Source organism: Xiphophorus hellerii, chromosome 4 (assembly GCF_003331165.1).
Source record: "Xiphophorus hellerii strain 12219 chromosome 4, Xiphophorus_hellerii-4.1, whole genome shotgun sequence".
Lineage (NCBI taxonomy): Eukaryota > Metazoa > Chordata > Actinopteri > Cyprinodontiformes > Poeciliidae > Xiphophorus > Xiphophorus hellerii.
The window spans coordinates 21,790,068-21,810,480 of NC_045675.1; the positions used below are offsets into that span (position 1 = coordinate 21,790,068).

The 20,413-nt window shown below is 37.8% G+C and overlaps 1 protein-coding gene across 2 annotated transcripts in view; it reads left to right on the forward strand.

The window, feature by feature from the left end:
• The window catches only part of pcdh17 (protocadherin 17), a 64,804-nt gene that overhangs the window by 16,247 nt on the left and 28,144 nt on the right, over positions 1-20,413 (forward strand). The window contains exons 3-4 of one of the 2 annotated variants that reach the window (XM_032560781.1): positions 12,815-12,873; positions 13,019-13,188. In XM_032560781.1, coding sequence (XP_032416672.1) covers positions 12,815-12,873; positions 13,019-13,188 — 229 coding nt within the window. Of the gene's footprint in view, positions 1-12,814; positions 12,874-13,015; positions 13,189-20,413 lie in introns of both variants that reach the window. The other variant, XM_032560780.1, reaches the window with a different exon arrangement.

Sequence of the window (20,413 nt, forward strand, 5' to 3'; positions counted from 1 at the left end):
TGGCCCTTTTATGGCAGCCTGTGGGATTTGCCCTGACTAGGAACGAGAACGCAGCCTGTTGAATGTGACAGGTGGCCAATCAGAAAGTACGGTGACATAAGCACGGAAGGGAAATCTCAAACAGCTAGCATTGCGCAACTAAGAGCCTGGTTTAGTGCATAGTGCAGCAAATAGAGCGGCTGCTCCCACAGTCTTTTATCCAAGGTTTTTTCTTTTTGTTAGGTCTTTTAACATGAGTCCACAAACCATCACTATTGCTACTACATCGTCGGACATGTTTGTTACTCTAAATTGACGTATGGTATGGTGGGGGGTTTTACGGGATTTTCTTCAGGAATCAGGATGTTGGTGAGTGAAATCGGTTTGTGCCATGTGGCTGGACACACGAACCGATCGAACCTGTTGTACTTTTATCAGCCCCTGTGTGGTCACAGAGGTTTGGAAAATCAGCCGACAACTTTTAAATTGTGCCGTGTGAACTCGACCTAAAACTCACAAGCTCTACTCTCCTCTCTGACTCTGTCGCTATGGTAACGTTTACATATCTCTTCAAAATAAGACACAGATGCGCCACAAAAACAAATATTTTGCTTTCATGAAAATTTTATCTCACGATAACGACAAATTCTCCTTCGCAAAGAAGCTTTCCAAAGACATATGATCTGTTTCTTACTCATTTTGCTGCTTGTGAGCTCAATGTTGGCGCGCAAGACGTAACTAAAAGAATCCGGTTAAAGGATTTTCAAAATAAAAGATCCTCCAGACTCAAATAATGCATAAAACTGAAATATTTAACTATTTCTTGTGCGGCCCGGAACCAATTGGTCCACCTACCAGTACCGGCCCGGGGTTGGGGAGGACTAGTTTACAGGTTCAGTCTTAACCAAAAATTACCTCACATTTAAGGCTAGAGCTATTACCATGAAATATAATAATTTAATACTTTTGTTTACTTGCTTTTATTCCTAAGGTCAGGCAGGTCCACACAATAGGACTGCCTAAACAGCTTTTTGTCCCAACATTATGACTAATAGTGTGACTGCATGCTTAAGTGCACACACATAAGCATACAGTCACACAAACAGGCTAATGCAGAATCATGCACAGATTAGCTCACACATGTAGACACCAACTCCCTGGTCTGGTAGAAGAGCATTATGACTTCTCACTCGGCCCCAAAAACCCTAGGGTCAGTCATATGAATTCACTCAATTTGAATTTAGTTTGCACCTTGTTAGGCTATGAATTGTGCCAGTGCCACCCAGATGAAATTGGAATTAATTTTTCTGCTTGAATATCCCACTCACATGGCATTTTAGTGATCCCACAGTCTGCTTGCCCGAAGACAAATGTACAGCAGCTTGTGAGGGAGTGGATTTTTGCAATTTTCTACACTTATGACTTGTTTGTCATGCAAACCACAAACTAACAGAATTAAATTGATGTTGATTTTTGCTTTACAAAACAAGAATCATTTGCTTAAATTAAATCTAAAATTAGGCGAAACATTTGGGTTTCATTTGATGCACACAGAATAAACTATTTGCTCCTGTGAGCTATAACCCACTCTGTTATCTACTGATGGAGAAAAAACAGCAAAATGGGATTTGGGATTTTTAAAAACACTTATTTATACTGAAGGCAAAAAATGCAAAAGGCTTAACGCATGTCTGTGCCTATCAGTATGCAGGGAATACATTACACTGTCTCAATAGCACTATCTATTATGATTCCTGAAGAGTGAAATAGTCTTTACTTGCTATTTTGTTCAAATGTTAATTGAGATATATCATGTCACTGATTTAAAATGTGACAAGTACTTATAATTTGCCATGCCATCTCCTTCACAACATGCCACCCTGGGCGGTTGCCTATATCACATATCAGAAACCACCACTGCTAGTGACAATAAAAATGATCTTGGACAGAGAGTAAGGTGCCTCTAATTGTTACTCCTCCCATTACTATCTTCTGCAAGGCCCTCTTTTCTCTATATTGCTGTACAGTTCCATTTTCAGACATCAACTACAGTTCTGTAGAAAGTTGCAAAAATATAAATGAGGGTTCTGTTTCAAAATATGAGATGTATTCTTTGATTAGATGAGGTCATCAGACACCTGTCTTTCAATAAAATCTACTCAATTAATTAATTTCTATACAGCAAACGTGCTGATGTTAATTGGTGTGCAATCATTTTGTGATTTTCGTAAGCTGTTGATTATCTTTTCCTCCATTTTGTCTACATTGAGCACCAGGTTGTTGGCTATGCCTTTCTCTGTTCATCCCTTAGATACATCCCACTACTGCAGTGTCATCTGCATATTTTTTGATCAGGTTTTCCACATTGTGAATTCCACTCAGTAGAATTGAACTGAGTATACAACTTTGGGGAAACTCAGTGCACAGCATGCTGGAGGTGAGGATGCTTTAAAATGATTTTAATTAAGAAATCTTCCAAGGCATAGTAAAAGTTGTGGTAAGGTTGGTTATCAGTGCAATAATACTTTTGTTAATTTCACATGACTGTTGATATCATCTCCTTCTTACATGTAGATGGCAGGTTGGTGCAAAGATTTGTCCAAGTAATGGCTGTTGTGGACTGTGATGGAGCTTTGTGGTTGCAGTCTCTCAACATTAATAACATTCTTTTACCAATTAATGTGTTCAGGCTTGGTCTCCTTTCTGCATTGGAATCATAATGTGAAGTCCAGTAGGTAAGCTCTAGCCTTATGCTATGCTTCCTTTGCACTTTATAAAGCACAAAACTGAATAAAATAGGCAATATATAACAGAAATACCAAAACGTACCTCCACCATGCTACTGCTGATTATAATTTGAGGCTTTTTGGAGTACACCAACAACAACAACAAAAAAAGATTTTCCACTTTATTTTAATAGACTGTACATTTTAAAATAAAGCGTTATTTAATATTTAGTCCATGCAGATGAAAGTAATTAAAGTAATGGAGAGCATTGAAGTGAAGACATTTGCTTACATAACATGTATTTTGCTATCCAGGGGTTACCTAATTTTCAGCTTTTGTCTTAACAAAATAACAGTGGCATGGGCCCAGGTTATCGCTGGTTCACATATGGTTAAAGTTGACTTATTAGCAATAAAGCTGTATAATAAGTTAATTAAGAATGGACATATAATAAACAGCCTGATCCACCATTTAACATTTTTCTTTTCTGTTTTATACATTTTGTATAGATATCTAAACATTACGGTAATGAGAAAAAATATATTGTAATTTTTTTATATGCCAGCCTTTCCTCTGTGGTGCATAATCCTTAAAGGAGTTTTATCTTTTTAAGCCACTAGCAGTGAGCATTCAGATGTTTTTTATGTACAGTTCAACTTGTGTCTACATGACTTGTGATTTGGTAGAAATTATATGCAAGTCTTACAAAGTCAGGTAAGTTACTGAGGTGATAATTCAAACATACAACTAAGAATCTAAGGTTTCTCAGCTTTGTGTGGAAAGAATTGTGTTCTTAAAAGGCATTGAGATTTTTAATAGCACAAGACTTTCTACTAGTCTGAAGAAAGATTAGAAGAATTTGGTAAGCGGACAAATACTTTTATCATCTTTCAAAGGTGTCTGTCTCCTCCCTCTATTCTTGAATGTATTCATTCAATATCATAAACTATTTAATGAGATTAGCTTCACAGTAGTGTGTGGGTAAGCATCACCCCCTCAAAGCCAGAAGACAACCAATTCAATTTCCGTTTGGGTTTTTTTGGTGTGTACTTCCCATGTGTTCTCCTTTTGAATCCACTTTAGTCTCCTCCCACAGTCTTATCTGAAGTTAACCTCAGGTTTGAGTGCAGGGTTAGTTGTGTCATAATATAAAATACTGATGACCTCCATGGCACAAATCCTAGTTTGATGATTTTCAGAGTAGATACGGAGTTTTGCATAAAATAGGGACCAGACAGACCATCTTGCTTCAATTTTAGAAAAAAGCAACATTGTGTGTTTGTGACTCATGGTGTTTTTCCAATTTTGCAGCTTATTGTAATCTTTTCCCAAGGGGATGCTGGTCCACATCATGATTTATGGGTAATGATGTTCTTCATAGTTAGATAGGGAGAATCCTTTAAAAACCTGCTTAATCATCCTATTAATGAATCAATTACATGCAAAGAAGTTAAAAGAAAAAAATTTAATATATTTTTGTTGTCCAAAGTAATCAGATTATTATGTATTTTCCTTGATTATAAAGAGAACACATTGTCTTGAGGGTAGAAGAATAATTAATTCTTCATTGTAATCTGAAGTGTAGTCTCATGATGACGATAAGATCAAGTTAAAGTTTAACAGTTCTTTAGTGACAGTCTGTCAGACACAGGGGTGTTAATCCACCAGTGTTCTTTCCTTGCTCTTCAAAACTCATTTAGTTTTCAAGATTAAATGACAAACTTTATTACAAATGGATGAAGTGCTTTACAAAAAAAAGCTCTTAAAACTGATCAACCCTCATAAACTGTTACTGTCAAAGGCAAATGCAGCTATTCGGATTGTGCCGAAAACTACAAATGAGACTAAAGCAGCTATTTGGAGACAGAAGTGAAAAGTATATGTGTATGTTTGCCCGGGCTCCACTTCAAATGGAATAATAGATTATCAGTAACTTCACTGACTGTCCTGTTTGTTTTTCACTTGTCAGTTTAGATAGGCTTGAAAAAAAAACATAAGCCAACTTTCCTCCACTGCATCTTCCACTCTATATTTGTATATATTTCAAATGAAGTTCTTTCTTAATAACAGCAGCTGTGCCACTAAGCATGCACGATGAATTCTACTTGTTTGTTGTTTACCAGGATGTCAAAAGGGAGCCCTAATGATACTTTGTGGTCATTGAAAGGGACTCCATGTTAATCATGAATACTGAATCGAGGAATTAATCAGCAAGCAAGAAGTCATGTCCTTTATATAGATTAATAAAAAAAGTCACCAGAGTGCTTCTTAGCCCAATTTAATAAAGGAAAAGGTACCATTCCCAACACGTAAAAAAAAAAACAAAAAAAAAAACAAATCTCTTAAAATGATGAGACAATGATTTACAAGGTATGAGTGCCGAGTTAGATTGAATTTGCCAGCTTTATAATAAAGGAGCTTCTTACAAATAGCCCCGAGGTAGTTCTATAATAAACACAGATGATACTTCTACACCACAGCAGCGCTAACAGATGATTCTTTGTTTGTCTTTATTTACTTTGTCTTGTGTTAGATTTGTTGTAATGTCAGATTCACTGCAGCTAGTGATGAGCAGCAGATAAGAGATTGTAAGAAGGATTTGATTTAATGACTCATTTCTTTGGGTGGAACAAATAATCAATATTTTCTGTTACGGTCTCAAGTGATGTTTTATCATTACATCGGTGCTAGTTTCACATCATTTTTCTCTTGCTATACTGAGGAGTTCTTTTCATAATTTGCTGGTATTGCAGAGAAAAATCTGGGAAACATGAATGTAGCTGTCAAATGCCAATTGGAAAAATGAAAATTTCTGTAATAGATACATATAAAGGATTCATTAATGTACATCTACCAAGTCTGCTACAATGGAGTTTACATCAAGTATTAGCTCATTTGTTTCCATTAGCGTTACAGTAACTTGCCACATATCACAAACATTGTGATAGGAAGTAAGGCATGTTAGCTATTTTAAGCACTACAGCATATCATTCTGCAGCTGCACGTATCTGTACATATACCTCACTGATATCAATAATGTCAAGCTAGACCTGAAACAAATCGTATTATTTTTATTTTAAAAAGTTCTCTGCTGCTACATTGCTTTAAAGAACACATTTTAAGATTTTTCAGGTTTTCTGAAGGACCCATGTGATTTAGATGACTAAACCTACAAACTAACTGTTTTATTATAGCTGTACTCAAACGCTTGCTGAGCATGCATGCTCGATTTTAGCTCTGCCTCATGTCATTTATGTAGCCGCACTTGTTCACACTTGGGAATTACCAGTTGAAGTGCTATTTTGGACCTTTGTCAACAACACAGCTCTCCCAGGCATCTTAGAATTATGCTTGAGGTTGTGTTTGAGGGTTGCTGACATATAATAGAATTGAAGCCAGGAGAGAATATTGGAGCACATTCAGTTTTTTTTCTTCATAGTAACACTTGTTACTTGTTTTGCAATTGTTTAAGATATGAGTTTTAAAAATGTGGGGGAGCTAGGCCCCTCTACATTGTTGCTAGAATGTCTTCAAACCTTTGGCTGTCGCTATACTTGATGTTCCATTCAGACATGTTTCACTGATGTTGTGGGGTTTATTTGCTTTATCTTGCTTTACTTGCTTTACCACATGACATGAGGCTTTTGCTGCTTTGTCAGTTACAGTGCTACAAGTATGAACTACTTTCTGCTGTAGTCGAAGTTTGTTTAGCCTCCTGTAACAAAACCCCCCAAGGCAACACATTGGCAGTGGGGTATCCAGCCCATGAAAATTTCCTCCATCATCATCATACTGTTTTGCTTGGCCCAGACTCTATCTCCTTATTCAACATAGCTTTAGGTTGTAGCAACTCATCAATTTTATCTATGGTATAGGCTTGGTGAAGTTGACTAAATGTTTGCTGTTACTTTTTCTGGGTAATTTGCTTTTAAAACGCACCCTGACATCCTAGGGCTAAACAGCATGTGAAAGACTTGTAATGATCTCCTCAGAGCTGTATCAGTGTAATGAATTTAAAGCCACTTTCAGACATTCCCTGCTTTCCATCAAATGTGACAACAAGCAAATGTGTTGGTTTTATGTCGGGGTGAGCACTCAAGTGCTTTTCCACATCAGTGTACAATGGCAGCTGTACTAGTTTAAATTAAATGCAATTTATTATGTTTAATGTTTTGTAAATGTGACCTGCATGCATGGACATTTACTGAGAGGCATGCATCATAGTTGATGTGTTAAAAAAAAATAAAAGATTTCATTCACTAGGGTTCTTTATTTGAGAATGGTCAGACAGGACAGTGGGAAATGAAAGGGGAAGTGGGGGACATTATGGGACTCTGACCCACATTTCAAGGATTACGGCTTCCACATTTGGGTTGTGTTTATGTGTTCACAAGTAAATTTTCATTAATATATATTCTCATTGAAAAAGAAAACTGCAAACAAACTAGTAAAGGGTTTCAGTGTGACATTTATCTTGCATGTCAGAAAAATCTGATGTTCAAAATAACTAACTTTAAGACAAACTCTTTACAAAACTAAACAACCAGTCATTCTTTCCAACCATATTTTATAATTCAGTCTATCAGCAGCTCTCCTATATGTTGTTCTTCTCTATCTGCTTCCTCTTGGTCCAATACTATCAATTTTTAAGGATATTTCCCATCATTGCTTTGCGGATAATATCCAGCTCTAAACTAAGTTTTGAAACTACACATTTTACTAAGATGTCTGGATTCCCTTAAAAGCTGGATGAGTGAAAGTTTTTTTTCAGTTGAATGAAGAAAAAACTGAAGAAATCCTCTTTGAGCCACAAAAAGTATCGGTAAAGATAAAGCAGACCCTTGGGCCATCGTCTGTTTGAAACTTTGGAATAACCTCCAACTCAGATTTTAAGCTGGAAAATATCTTAAAAGTTCTGGTTTGATCCTGTTTCTACCATGTACGAAATATTGCCAAACTTAACCTTGTTGTCTCTTGTCCTTAGATAGACAGGAGACAATAGCTTTTGGTTCATTTCATCTGGATAATTGCGATGGACTTTGTCTAACCTGAGCCTCCCTAGACCAGTTGCAGTCTGTACAGAATGCTGCTGCTGGGGTGCTAATTGCATCTTTAAAGTTTTGTCACTTTCAGTGACAAAACACTAGTTTCTGGTCATTGCAATTCAAGATTCTGGTTTTGATTTGGAGAGGTTCTCATGGATAGACACCAGTCTACACCTAGACGTACTGATTTCCTCCCAAATAAAACAGAAAACTATAAGAAACAGAGCGTTCTCTGGAACTCTCTTCCTCTGACTCTGCAATCAGCAGACCCTTTGAAGGACAGCTAAAAATGTACTTTTTTAAGTCTGCTAATGTTTAATTTTGCACTTTATATTTTTACTCCGCTTGTTAAAGCAAGTTGTTTGTATTTTTTATCTTGAAAGGTTCTTTATAAATAAGATTTTACTTACTTAATTAGTTACTCCTGTCCATCAGAACTGCTTAGACCTTTTGTGTTTACTGGCATCATTAGGACACCGTTACTTGTCAAAAATTCAACTGGATCACTTCTGTTCTGAGTTATTTAGAAGATAAAGCAAGATGTTTATCAGGCAGTGTGTTGGCCTTAAGTTCACTTACGACCATCGATTTGATGGTCTCTTATCTCCAGGAAGATGTTTAAATGCTAATTAGATCTGATCACTTAAAGTTGCTCCTCAACCACTAGATACTCTATGTGGTCCAATGTATTGTTTCTCCACCCCTCTTTTCTGATTCTTTTAGCGTTTACTGTTTTACCTCAATTTATTCTTTTATAACCCATTTTCTGTGCCATTCATTTCCTTATTGTTTTTCCCTGGTCTCAGTATGTTTTTCATTTTGTCCTTTATTTCTGTCTGACTGGTGCTGATATACTGTACAACCTTTATTTTTGCACAGCTGAAAAACGCATTTTCCTAATGTGTAACTGGTGCATAGATTTTTTCAGTTTATTACTACGACTATGGTGATTCCAGGTTGCTCCGATTACTTTTTCTTAGCAAAAAACATAATAATAATCACATATACATTAACAAGATTTCTGCCGTATCTTCAACAGTTATTGAGAGTTATTGAAGATGAACTAAAATCCTCAGAATTAATTGAAAAATTCTATTTTCATTTGACACATTTATGGAAAAAAGTCCTCTTTATGGAAAAAAAAATTGAAACAGTTGTTTTTACTTATATCACTGTTGCTAAACTTGGCCTAACGATTCCTAAAATATAAATGTAACTGAACTTTCTTTGTGTTGTGTTTAAGTTTGGTCACTTTGTGGCGGAACTTTTTATCAATATCCATGACATCTTGTGAGTCACTATTGCAATAACACGTAAGGTAAGGGCCTTTGTTTTGAGTTTCGAGTCACAAAATGACTGCAAGAAAATACCTAACTGTCTTAATTTGACATTGAAGTCAACAAAGAACAAGTATTGAAGGTCTCTTTCTGCGTGCTCTGACCTTGTGTATTGTTGTATTGTTTTATGTGTGATTACGGTGTGCAATAAAAAAATAATAATCCTTTCCTTACGGTTTTTACATGTTTCTGTAAGGAAGGAATTGGCACCCACTTGTTTTTACAAGTGAGTGCCAATACATATGGAGGTCACTGTATTTTTTCCAGGACGACAGCAAAGGAGAAATGCATGAATCATACCTCTCAGAATAGGTGAAGGGGGTGTACTCTTGTTCGTTTGAATAAAAGTGAGCGGTCCAATGATGTGTGAAAAAGAAGCTGCAATTTGTCCTCGCTCACCATCCCTGTGTAGGATATCAAATGCACACTGAAAAGGTAGCAATACACAAATGTAACCACACAGAAGCAAACAGTAGCCCAGAATTCACCACTATGCCCCGAGAGGAGAACAGCACTCCAATATTCTCGTCCCATTTGTCTCAATCGGCCTGCTGTCTGGGCGGTCAGTCTTAGGGGCCTCAATGGGAATACAGAATAGAGTGCAGCTTTTTACACTTACTCAGCCTGGCTGTGTTCAGTATCCCTGTGACCTTTGTGACCTTGCTCCCTGAACTAGATACAACACATCATTTACTGAACTTCAGCAACACATGCCTTCGGAAAATTCATCCACACCACAAAACAAGAACAGCCTTTGTTGTTATGTGAACAATGTGAGTAGAGGTGGATTTGCTGGATTCATCTTTTATTGAACAGGTTCTTCACTTCTTTAGCTCTTTACGGTAATGACTCAGATCTTCAGTCAATAAGCAAGGGAAATCTTCAAACGAGTTCTGGCTATTCAGGTTTAGGTACATGTAGCATTGAAAGTAATGATACCTATAATGCAAAGGGAATTTATGCAGTGTACAATGCAGTTTATCAGTCTGCCTCAAATTATCCTGTATTTATTGTGGGCTCTGACTTTCTCAGCGGAAAGCAGTTCATGCTGCCTGTTATCGACCCATTAATTGGAAAGTGGCCCATTGAAGTGAAAGGGCTGGGTGCTATGGTCAGACAGGAAGAGATGGAGGCTTAAGATCACCCAGAACTCTTAATTGGCAGGAAAGAGGTTTCCATGAAGTGGTGTAATGTGTTTTTTATTGCCTTGTGTGCAGTGAACGGCATGGTACTTTAAGTAGAGGCATGTTTTTTTTGTCTGTTAAGAAAAACTACAGGTGTGAATAACATTTGTTGAGACTACGTTTGGATTCAAATCAACTGTAACTGTCGACTATTTTATTCAGTACCACAACATTTTAATTTTTGTCTGTCATGATGAAGAAATCACAGCATGGCAATTGCAAAAAACATCTTTGAGTAATGCCCTTTTCTTGTGATGACCTTTATGGAGCAGAATTGTTTGAAACACATGTCCAAGGTTAGTTGTATAGTCAAAATAAGTACAGATGGGACACATCACTGGAAAAAGATTTTAATCTTCCCTTTTCTTTCTTTCCAATTTTATTTCAATTTATTTCATTTTATTTTTTTAAAACTCTTTTCAGCCGCTCTTATCATTTCATTGCCAAATGATTTCAAACATTCCTTCTTCTCTTGCTTTATGGTCAGATTCCAGTCTTTGATATATTCCGTGGGTGTTTTCTTTTAACATTGGCAAAGGCTGAAGTGGAATAAAATGTTGAGGAGATAAAGGTGTTTGCAAAAGCATGGAAGGTCAGAGTACTGAGGTGGCCTGTCTGACCTTCACACACCCTTTTTTCATACTGAGCCACTGCAGCGCACCGATGACATTGAAATACTCTATCGACCGTGAGTCAAGCTGCGCATGTGAAAAAGCCTGGCACAACGACGCATTACTCACCAAACATGACATTTCGCCGCTATGAATTCTAGACAGAGAGTTGTGCACAACATAGTGTAATTATTTGTGTTGCTGTGATGAATGCAGCTACAAGAGCATGAAAGCATTTTCTCTTTAAGGCATTTTCTTCAATCATTCCTACCACTACACAAGAGGAAATTGATTATTCCCTTGCAATAATCAGAGCTAAAAATATGCTGGTTAAAAAAATGTTTTCATAAAAAGATCCTACATCTTTTGATAATGGGCCTATATTTTTGGCAAATGCCAGTAAGCACACTGCAATGTTTTTAACCTTTTAACTCCTTAACATGATTAAAATCTCCAATACATTGTGGCTTGCTATAATTACTAAGCCAGTGAGACACACTGGGACTAAGATAGAGTGCTTCGTTGCCGATGTGATTGATCCACTCCGTAAGGCGGTGCTTCGTACTGTTCCAAAGATTAGGCATTTGTGCCATTTATGCAGAGTGCCTTGTACCAGAATTACATTACAGTGCTGCACTTTGTCACACATCAAAATGCTTCCTAATGTGACTGTACAGGACATGTAAAGTCTTTTTCTCATTATCTGACATTAAAATCAGACTGAAGTTTTATTATTGTGTTAGTTTGGTATATACAAATCATTCCTATTGGCTATATAATATTGATAGTAGTAATAATCAACTGTAATATTTTTACAGCTCTTATCACATTTGTCAGTTCAAACAATTATGTCCAAGTATAAATAGGTATCCTTCTATCATATTGTTCAAAAAGGAGATGGGTTCTTTGTGTAGCAAAATGTGCCTATCAACTAAAAAACAAAACCTGGGTAAAAATAAACCATGACCAAGTTGGGGACAAACACCTTAATGTTTAGAGACAATGAAATCAAGAGTAAAGTGTTTAGCCAATTTCGGAAACAATACCATTACATGTTAACATATCTGCTAAGACGTTAAAGCAAAAGTGGATTTTCCAAATGGATAATTACCCTAAGCATACCACCAGCTTATTTAGAAAGTGGCTTAACAGAGTGACCATCACAAATTACTGGTCTGAGTTACATATAGTGTGTTTCCATTGAAAGAACTTTCATTCGTTTGGTTTGTTTCGATCACATGGATAGACTGTTAGATCTTTTGAAAACAGCTTGAACTATATTTCTAGATATTCTCAGTGTTCTTATAACAGCGTAAAGCTCTAATTATCTGACATTCCCACCCAATTCCTCATGCAGCATGTTGTGATCTCAACTAGTCGACATGAAATGCAAGAAAGTCATTGCAGATCTAAGAATGGACCGTCTAATATTCAACTAATCGTCCCTACTATACAAAGTCTTTTTATTTTTTAATATACTTGTGAGTGAAGATTGAGAAAGAATATGTTGAATTTAAGAGAGTTAGTTGTTCTCTAACAGGAACAAGGCGTAAATTACATTCTTATTCCTGTACAATTTGTACTGTAATCTAGCTAATAGATGTCTAGCCAACGGCTCGACACCGCAATTGCAAAGATTTCTATTTTCATCAAGACAATTGTCCTTGGAGTCATTGATTATCTGATGTCTGCCAGACCTGATGTTTAACTGTGTGGGTTACTCTCCAATGGCTAATTATCCCGTTTCATACGGTTAGTGAAATGCTTAAACCTTGGCAAAGCAGAGTGCATACTTTCAGTTCCTTTCAACTAATCTGTCCTGCACCTCACAGTTCTGCATAATTAATTGTATATCTTTAGGAATTCTTGTTTTTACAACAGAAAATGTTTCTCTTACTAACACTGCATACTTTATTCTCACTTTTCCACAGACGGACAGTTTCCCCACTGAACCTAATTATATGGGTAGCAGACAACAGTTTGTTCAAAGGTAAGAGCTGGAATCTATAAGGTAACTGTATCCAAGTCATTACTAGTTACCAAAACGTACTACAGAGTATGCATATGTCAATTAGATCTAAAAGTGGTCATATTGATGCATCCAAATCTTTTGGTTTTTTGTTGTTGTTTAGTAGTTCAACATTCAAAGACCCAGAGCGAGCCAGCCTCAGAGACAGCGGCCATGGTGACAGCGACCAGGCTGACAGCGACCAGGACACCAACAAAGGCTCCTGCTGTGATATGTCTGCAAAAGAAGCCCTCAAACTGAAGGCTGCAGGTGTGAAACCACCACCTTTGGAACAAGGTGAGCCCTCCCTGGCAAATCTAAGCAGACGGGAGAAGAAACAGCCAAAAAAATACAATTAAAAACATATTTCTTTTGTACTTGCCTAAATACTCATTGTATGAAATCGCATCGGTCCCCTTTATCCACGCCCCACTTTTTTCACTGCACTCTGCATACAGTATGCCTGGACTGGAGGGTGTGACTATGTGTGCATGCTACACACGTCCTCAGTTTATCAAAGCAGACAAGCCCATTATGTTTTTATAAGCTCAACTACTTCTGCTTCTGCATTTAGTCCCCTTTCTCTGAGCTCCCATCTCTGAAACTTTGATAATGGAACATGGAAAATGACTTAGCGAGCGGCAGGCGATGTAGTCTCGTAGTTTGGTGATTAAATATGAATAATTATTCTAAGCACTGTGGGTCGGGCAGATTACATATGACATGTGTAGAACAATAACTCCCCAGATATGAGTTGCTGCAGTCACCCCCCGCAACCTTGCATGATTAGTGCATGGTCACAGAGAGGCAAGAAATTTAAGATTATGCATAGAGTAGAAAGAGAGAGGAAATGGGAAAGGAGATACAGTGAATTTCTCTTAGCAGCTTTAACCGGAGATTTGCTTTGGTGCGCACAATTACCCGCTTAACATAATGGAAATACTCTGGGAAACACAAATTTGCTAAAACATCTACACTAAAAAAGTTTGTATCTCGCTGACAGGATCCTGAAGAATGGTCTTGTGTACTGAACATGGATTCTCTGTAATGGTGCTATTAATCCTGGGAACAGAAGGGCTGCTTTACTCCGTACGGAAGGACAATGAAAATTTGAGCAACACTCTGTGCTGCAATATGCGAGTCTGACAAGATAGCATTTTTTTTCCTTTTCATTGATTTTAGAATTAAAAAAAGCCACACATGTTGGCAAGAGAAATTGGCCAATTAAAAAGCTCCATATGTTTCTCATTTTGAAAATGTTCTCATTTAATTGTCCATGAGGGACCAAAGGATCACATTTATAAACACAAAAGCACGTGACTAAAGACTAAGTATGCAACTTTAGGTGTTTGGTAGCTGTTTGAGCTCTGGTAGATGCAGCATGTTTATACACTTCTGTCTGTGTGGTCTTTGAGCAGTACAATTTAGTTCTTGAACTAAACAAAATGTGCTCACATGCCTACACGTGCACCCACTCACACACACATACAGTACATGCACTCACAGACCACAAGTCCGGAGGTGATGGTAACTTATTGAGGGTGTAATCTGTGTTTAAGGGTTTTTTCCCCACTCCTCCACCATGAGTCTCGTTCCACTTCTCCCCCTCTCCTTGTTTGGGGAAATCGACTGATGTGAGATTAGACAGTCAACCGACAGCAGCCGGCTGTGTTTTGCCAATAACATAGGGGTTTAGCTAAGCTGTGGGGGAGAGGCTGTAGGCTAACGCTGAAGTTACTCTGGTACTACACTAGCACATCTTTATCAACTTTCAAAACCACTAGTTGAGTGCTCAATGATGTTTTTATCTTAAGGAAAAATAAATATCATCATATGTTCTGTATTCAAGCTATATCTTGAAGAGAAAGAAAATTATACTCTTCCATGCATGCGCAAGTAATTTGTAGTACGATCACTTAAATCTGAAGCTGTCAAGAGAAAAAAATGTTTAATGCACTGGGATTTGTTTAACCCACATGAGATAAAACCACACAAGTGTGTAGACAGTATATTGTTCATGAAACAACGCTCCAGTTTGTTTCCTCAGATGAAAACAGGTTAAAAAAAAAACTTGACACTGGTCAGTGTCCCTGAGGTTGTTTTCTTACAGGGTTTTCTATACATCTAATCACTTAGTGTATAGTTCATGGGTCTTTCTTTACAGCTGCCTCCCCCACCTTTCCCCACCCCCAACTTTCATCCTTTATCCCATCTTAAGACCAGTTTCCCTCTAAGCATAGCCCTCTCAATTACTCTGTAGCTCTTTGCTTTTCTGTCAGAACACTGTGGCCTCTTTCACTGGTTCAGTATAAACAGGACTTGCAGTGCACAGAGCATGTAGTTCAAGTCCCAATTAATCCCCACCTCAGTCAGTTCTTATCCTTAAAGAAACCAAGTTTTTCTTTATTTTCACCCTAATTTTGCCATCCCGTTTAGGTTTTTCTTTTAATACCTGGATTTGTGCTGCCCTCCAGTAAAAGTAGGTTGAGTTCAACAATTTCCCTCCCTTATAGAATAGGTTTCTTCTAGACAATATAATCTAGATATCTTAGCACTGCAGCTCAGTCTCAAATTGATTAATTAGTCTCGCAAAATTGGTTGCAATGTATTAATTAAGCTTAAGTATATCAAATGCATTTTTGCCAGTTTTAAACAGCGATTAATTGATGCTCCAGCGCGCCTGCAGCAGACATTAATACGGTCTTGTCTGGCTCGCCGGAGAGGTTGGCAGCACATCGCTCGCCTCTGTGGAGATGACTGCCACAGTCGCTATCATGAACAGACAGTCGGCAGTGGTGTTGGGAGATGTTACCCACTGATAGGGCTGTCCGAGCAAATGGAGAGGGAGCAAGAAGAACAGTGGGGGATGAGGGCAGGGGGTTGGAGCACAGAGAGGAACGGACAGTGTTTGAGTGCACCACCTGACCTTTCCTAATTATCTGCAACTGGATTATGATAATCAAACCGCCTCCTGCTTTGTTTCAGAAACGGGAGGGATGAGTGGGACAGGGAGGGGATGGGGGTGTGGGAGGATAATGTGATACTACAAGGACAGTGTGGATACTGTGAGGAGACAGCATGAGATGTGTTCCTATGACAGCACTGTGGAAGGTGATGAAATTGAGTTTCTCAGTTATTTGTGGCTCGGTAATAGAAATATCCACCTGCACATTTTCCACCAGCTTTTGAATTGATTAAGTAAGGGAAATGCCATGATTGGTCAGTTGTTCTCACACACGCAAATGCTCCCTTACAGTGATGTCTATGAACACACACACACACGCACGCACATATAATGTAATTCATAAAAAGATAATGATGATGGCATTATATTCAGCTCTTACTTGAAAACCTACATTTCAGTTTGCTTGTTTTTTCTGTAAATGCTAAGTAATATATCATACTGAGAATGAACCTGTATATAATGGTTATATACAGTTATATAAAAATTTACAATTCTATTTACTTCTGTGCTAACAGATTAAATACACATTTTTGCAGTGTGTTTTTAATGTTTTATAGAATACTTCATTGCTTTATGCGCAAACTTAAAGATATACAAAAATAAAATCAGACATTTTATCTTCGATGGATCCTATAGGCAGTGTCTTGTGCCTTCTTTTGAATCTGAGATGTAATTGCAAAGGTGGATGTTAAGAGAACAACATAATACTGAGCTGGCAATATTTCATATCAATGTACTTCTGCGGGTGATGTGTGAATTTCCATTTATCCCTTTACACATCAGTGTTTCTAATTTTATCAGTAGCATTTTCAGCTGAATGTAGTAGCCCAAAGCAACAAGCGCAGCAGAAAAGTTAGCAGCCTATCAAAGAGGATTTCACGCAGTGGATTTTCCTGACCTTATTGTGGCATTAGGATGTTTTCAAGCTAAAGAAGGGCTCAACTCCGTGTTCTTCTGAAAAACTATGCATAAAATTGAGTCCACATAATTTACTGTGCTTAATTAAACATTTTCTCTTTTAGTCCTCGCAAAGACAAAGTCAAAGAAATATTCTGACTTAAATTCATCTAAAATATTAATCCCATCTTCCCTCGAGGCAGCTTAATCTTAAGACGTTAGTACTATGGTACCTTTCCTAAATCCTCACAATCTCAGTTTTCCTTTTTTATGTACAAAGCAATTAATTTTGAATTATAGGTGAACCTTTGATTAAAAAAATGCAGTTGCAAGATTAATTGACTGGTCAGAAGTCAAATCAGATGCCCTTTTCAACCGTGTAGCCATGGCAACCCCTTTCCTACTCACCATGGCCTTCAATAAACCTTTATCTGACTGTTGGAAAAGTGGTTTCCGTTGAATATCATTCATATTTCATGGTCAGATAGAGCATTTGTTGTATGAATGCTTTTGGATCTGTATTAAAAAGGCATCCCAGACAGCATTTTATGACTTCATTATTGACATGTACCATTTTGACACATACAGCCCTCAGGACAGTACACATTACAGTAGTGGGTGAAATCAATAACGCATACTATTTTGATGTATTTATGTTTAGAATTCCTCTTAATGGGTTGATAGAAAATGCTTTCGTTTGGGCTCACCAGTCATGCCAATTCAAAGAAAATCGAGTGCAAATTTTACACGGCTATCAGCTTCATTAGAGAAGTATTTGTTTTGGTATTTACATAAACATTGTCAGCTGCTCCATTTGAGATTTGTCAATAATGGTTTTGGACAAACAAGTTCTTATCGTTCCAATTTATTTCATCTGGGTTCCCTTTTAGGGATAAAGCATGGTTCATAGCGAATGTTTCGTCAAGGGAGAGGAAGAGAGAAGCAAGCTGAAAAGGGAAAAAACAGTTCAGATGCTGCACAAGTGAATTCTGAAAACAACAAATGAACAAAGAAACACGCAATCTGGCTGCTGAATGACAGGCTGCTTGAAGACGCACATCTTCTGAAACACTTCCAGTAAGCTTTGAATCCAAAGTGGCATGATCGAACCATGGCGCCACCAGGATGTGACTCAGTCATATCATCCGGACAGGGAGGCTGACTTTTTGACATTTACTCATCTGATGAAAACTTGAAAAGCAACAGTTGCCTCTCTTGTGAGGGTCCCTAAAGTGACGGCTCACTGACACATAATAATTCCTTTCTTATTGCAGTTATTACATCCATCATATATTTCATGATTTTATTCAATATATGTGACACTGTGATCCATCATATTCAAGTTTTTTTGTTTTTTTTTGTTTTGCATTTTGTTAAAGAAAACCCATTGATAGATAGAAACTTGAGAGGGAAGATTCATGATTCACTTCTGCAGCTGTCTTGCACCCAGTGCCTACTTTTGTTTCCTTACTGGATTTATGAAGCAGGTTGCGCTAAATACCTGAAGATGGGTGCTGGTAATGGAAGAAATCTGCAAATATCATCAAGTCACAGTAATACTTTCTCCAGGCACAAACACAGCTGGAGCTGGAGTGATCAAAGAGATTGAAAAGATAGTTTCTCGTTTTGTTATTCAAATTTCAGCTAATAAGGAACTGATAATTGACCTGAAAAGGCAAGACAAAATTTTTTAAAGACAAATTGTGCTTAGAAATATTAGGGAAGAATGGCCTAAATCAACAAGTGTTGCGGCAGATTGTAAAAAAAAAAAAAAAGTGGAATGATGCATTCATTTACCTGAATCAGTTGGAGATAGATAGAGAGGGAGAGGCTATTTGCTCTGTTTGGTTATTTCAGATCCAGATCTGCCTTTGTGTCCAAGTTTATAATCAGTCACCCAGTTTAAGGTTTGATCATGTTTAACACTTAATACATCCTTCTTGAATTTGCTCCTGAATTGTTTGTCACTTAAAAATCGATAGCAACATCAGCAATAATTTCTCAATGAATGTTAGAAAAGGCAACAGTCAACAAAATTAACCTTCATGTTCAATGAACAGCCAGCTTTTCAATGCCGAAAGCAAAAACATTGTGTTTATTTTCTCTTTTACAATTAGAGCAGTGTTGATGTGTGCTGGTTCCCATGCTAAAATAACTGTTCCACAGGTTAATGGACAAACAGCTGCTAAGAGATAGGCTTCATCTGAGAGCACTGTAATTAGTCAGCTTACAAATATTGCTCCAAACAGGTAGCATATGGAGGAGTCATGGTTTCATGTGATGCCATCGCGTCCGTCTGTTTAAACATGATTAATTTAGGCCATCGGGGTGTGTTTACACCCGTTGTTCCAACCAGATATGAAAGTGCGTCATTCCAGTGATCCTCCTCATACCAGCACAAGCACAATTTGGAGCGCTCCTCAGCTCCTGTTTTCCTGTTTGCACCTTTCTTCAGAAATCATTAATGTAAAAAATTGGAATTGTTTTTCGCATCATCTAATGAAGTATCAATTGTGATTTACCACAATGCCACTAAAGGTTGGTTGTGAAACTCTGCAACGTGGCCTTGGGGAGTAGATTAAAAAACAAGCATCATCCAAAAACAGCAGCCAGCAGCTTGTGCTTCTTCTAACTGTTTGTGCGAGCCATTGGGCAGGGAGGATTTGTCTCTGAGACTTTCATCTCTTCCTGTCCCTCATCTCCTCAGCTTTCTGCGGTCTGTCCCTGGCCAGGCCGATAGCTTGATTCATTGCACCCTCACCAACTTACTTTTCCTGGTGGGGAATATAAAAGCCATCAACAGTCTGGAGTTCTCCAGGATGCATCACTCAAAGTCAAATAAGATTTGTGAGTGTTTTTGTGCCATACACATGTGCCAGATCACCCCTATTCTTAGAGGATGTGGTGGTATCGCACAGCAGTGAGACGATTTGCGGCTAAGCTATTGGAATCCTGCGGAAAGCCTAAAATCTTATGGGGTGAAGGGAGGGGAACTATCACAGTCTGAGGATTTCTTCCCTCTCATTACGGAAGATTTAAAGGGATTAGTCTATTTTCTTTACCACACAAAGTTTTATTAAATCCTATTGTTATGATTGTGGTTTATAAAGGGTAATGTCCATTCTTGTGTCCTTCCTCTTGTGTTTCGTGGGAAGCTATTTCAGGCCGGGCCGGCTGTTGGGTGTGATATCCACCTCTAAATCTCAGCCCGACTGCATGGCGGATCACCCACAATCCTCATTCAGCCAGTGTAGCCTATCTCCAACTCTCTAGTGCTGGAGAGGATTGATGAATATCTCTGACTCTTACCACTTAGGCTGTAAATCTGTGACATTATCCCTTTACTCTGGTAGCAGTAGCAAATAATTACACCATGTTTATGGAAGCAGTGAGAGAGAACACCTCTTATTTCTTCCTAAGTTTCCTCATAACTTCTCTACACAGCATAGTTGGACTTTTCACCTTTAAAAGTCTGCCTTATATCCTTCTGAGAATGGTTGTCACCTACATCTGAAGCTACAACTGCTTACCAAAATCAGACCGTCCTCAAAAATGGCAAACTATTACTCTAAGAGTCTCATATTACATGGAAAAAAGAAAACGCAAATCCAGTAGAACACAATGAAAATGTTATTCAAAGCTTACTGAAAAATGTATATC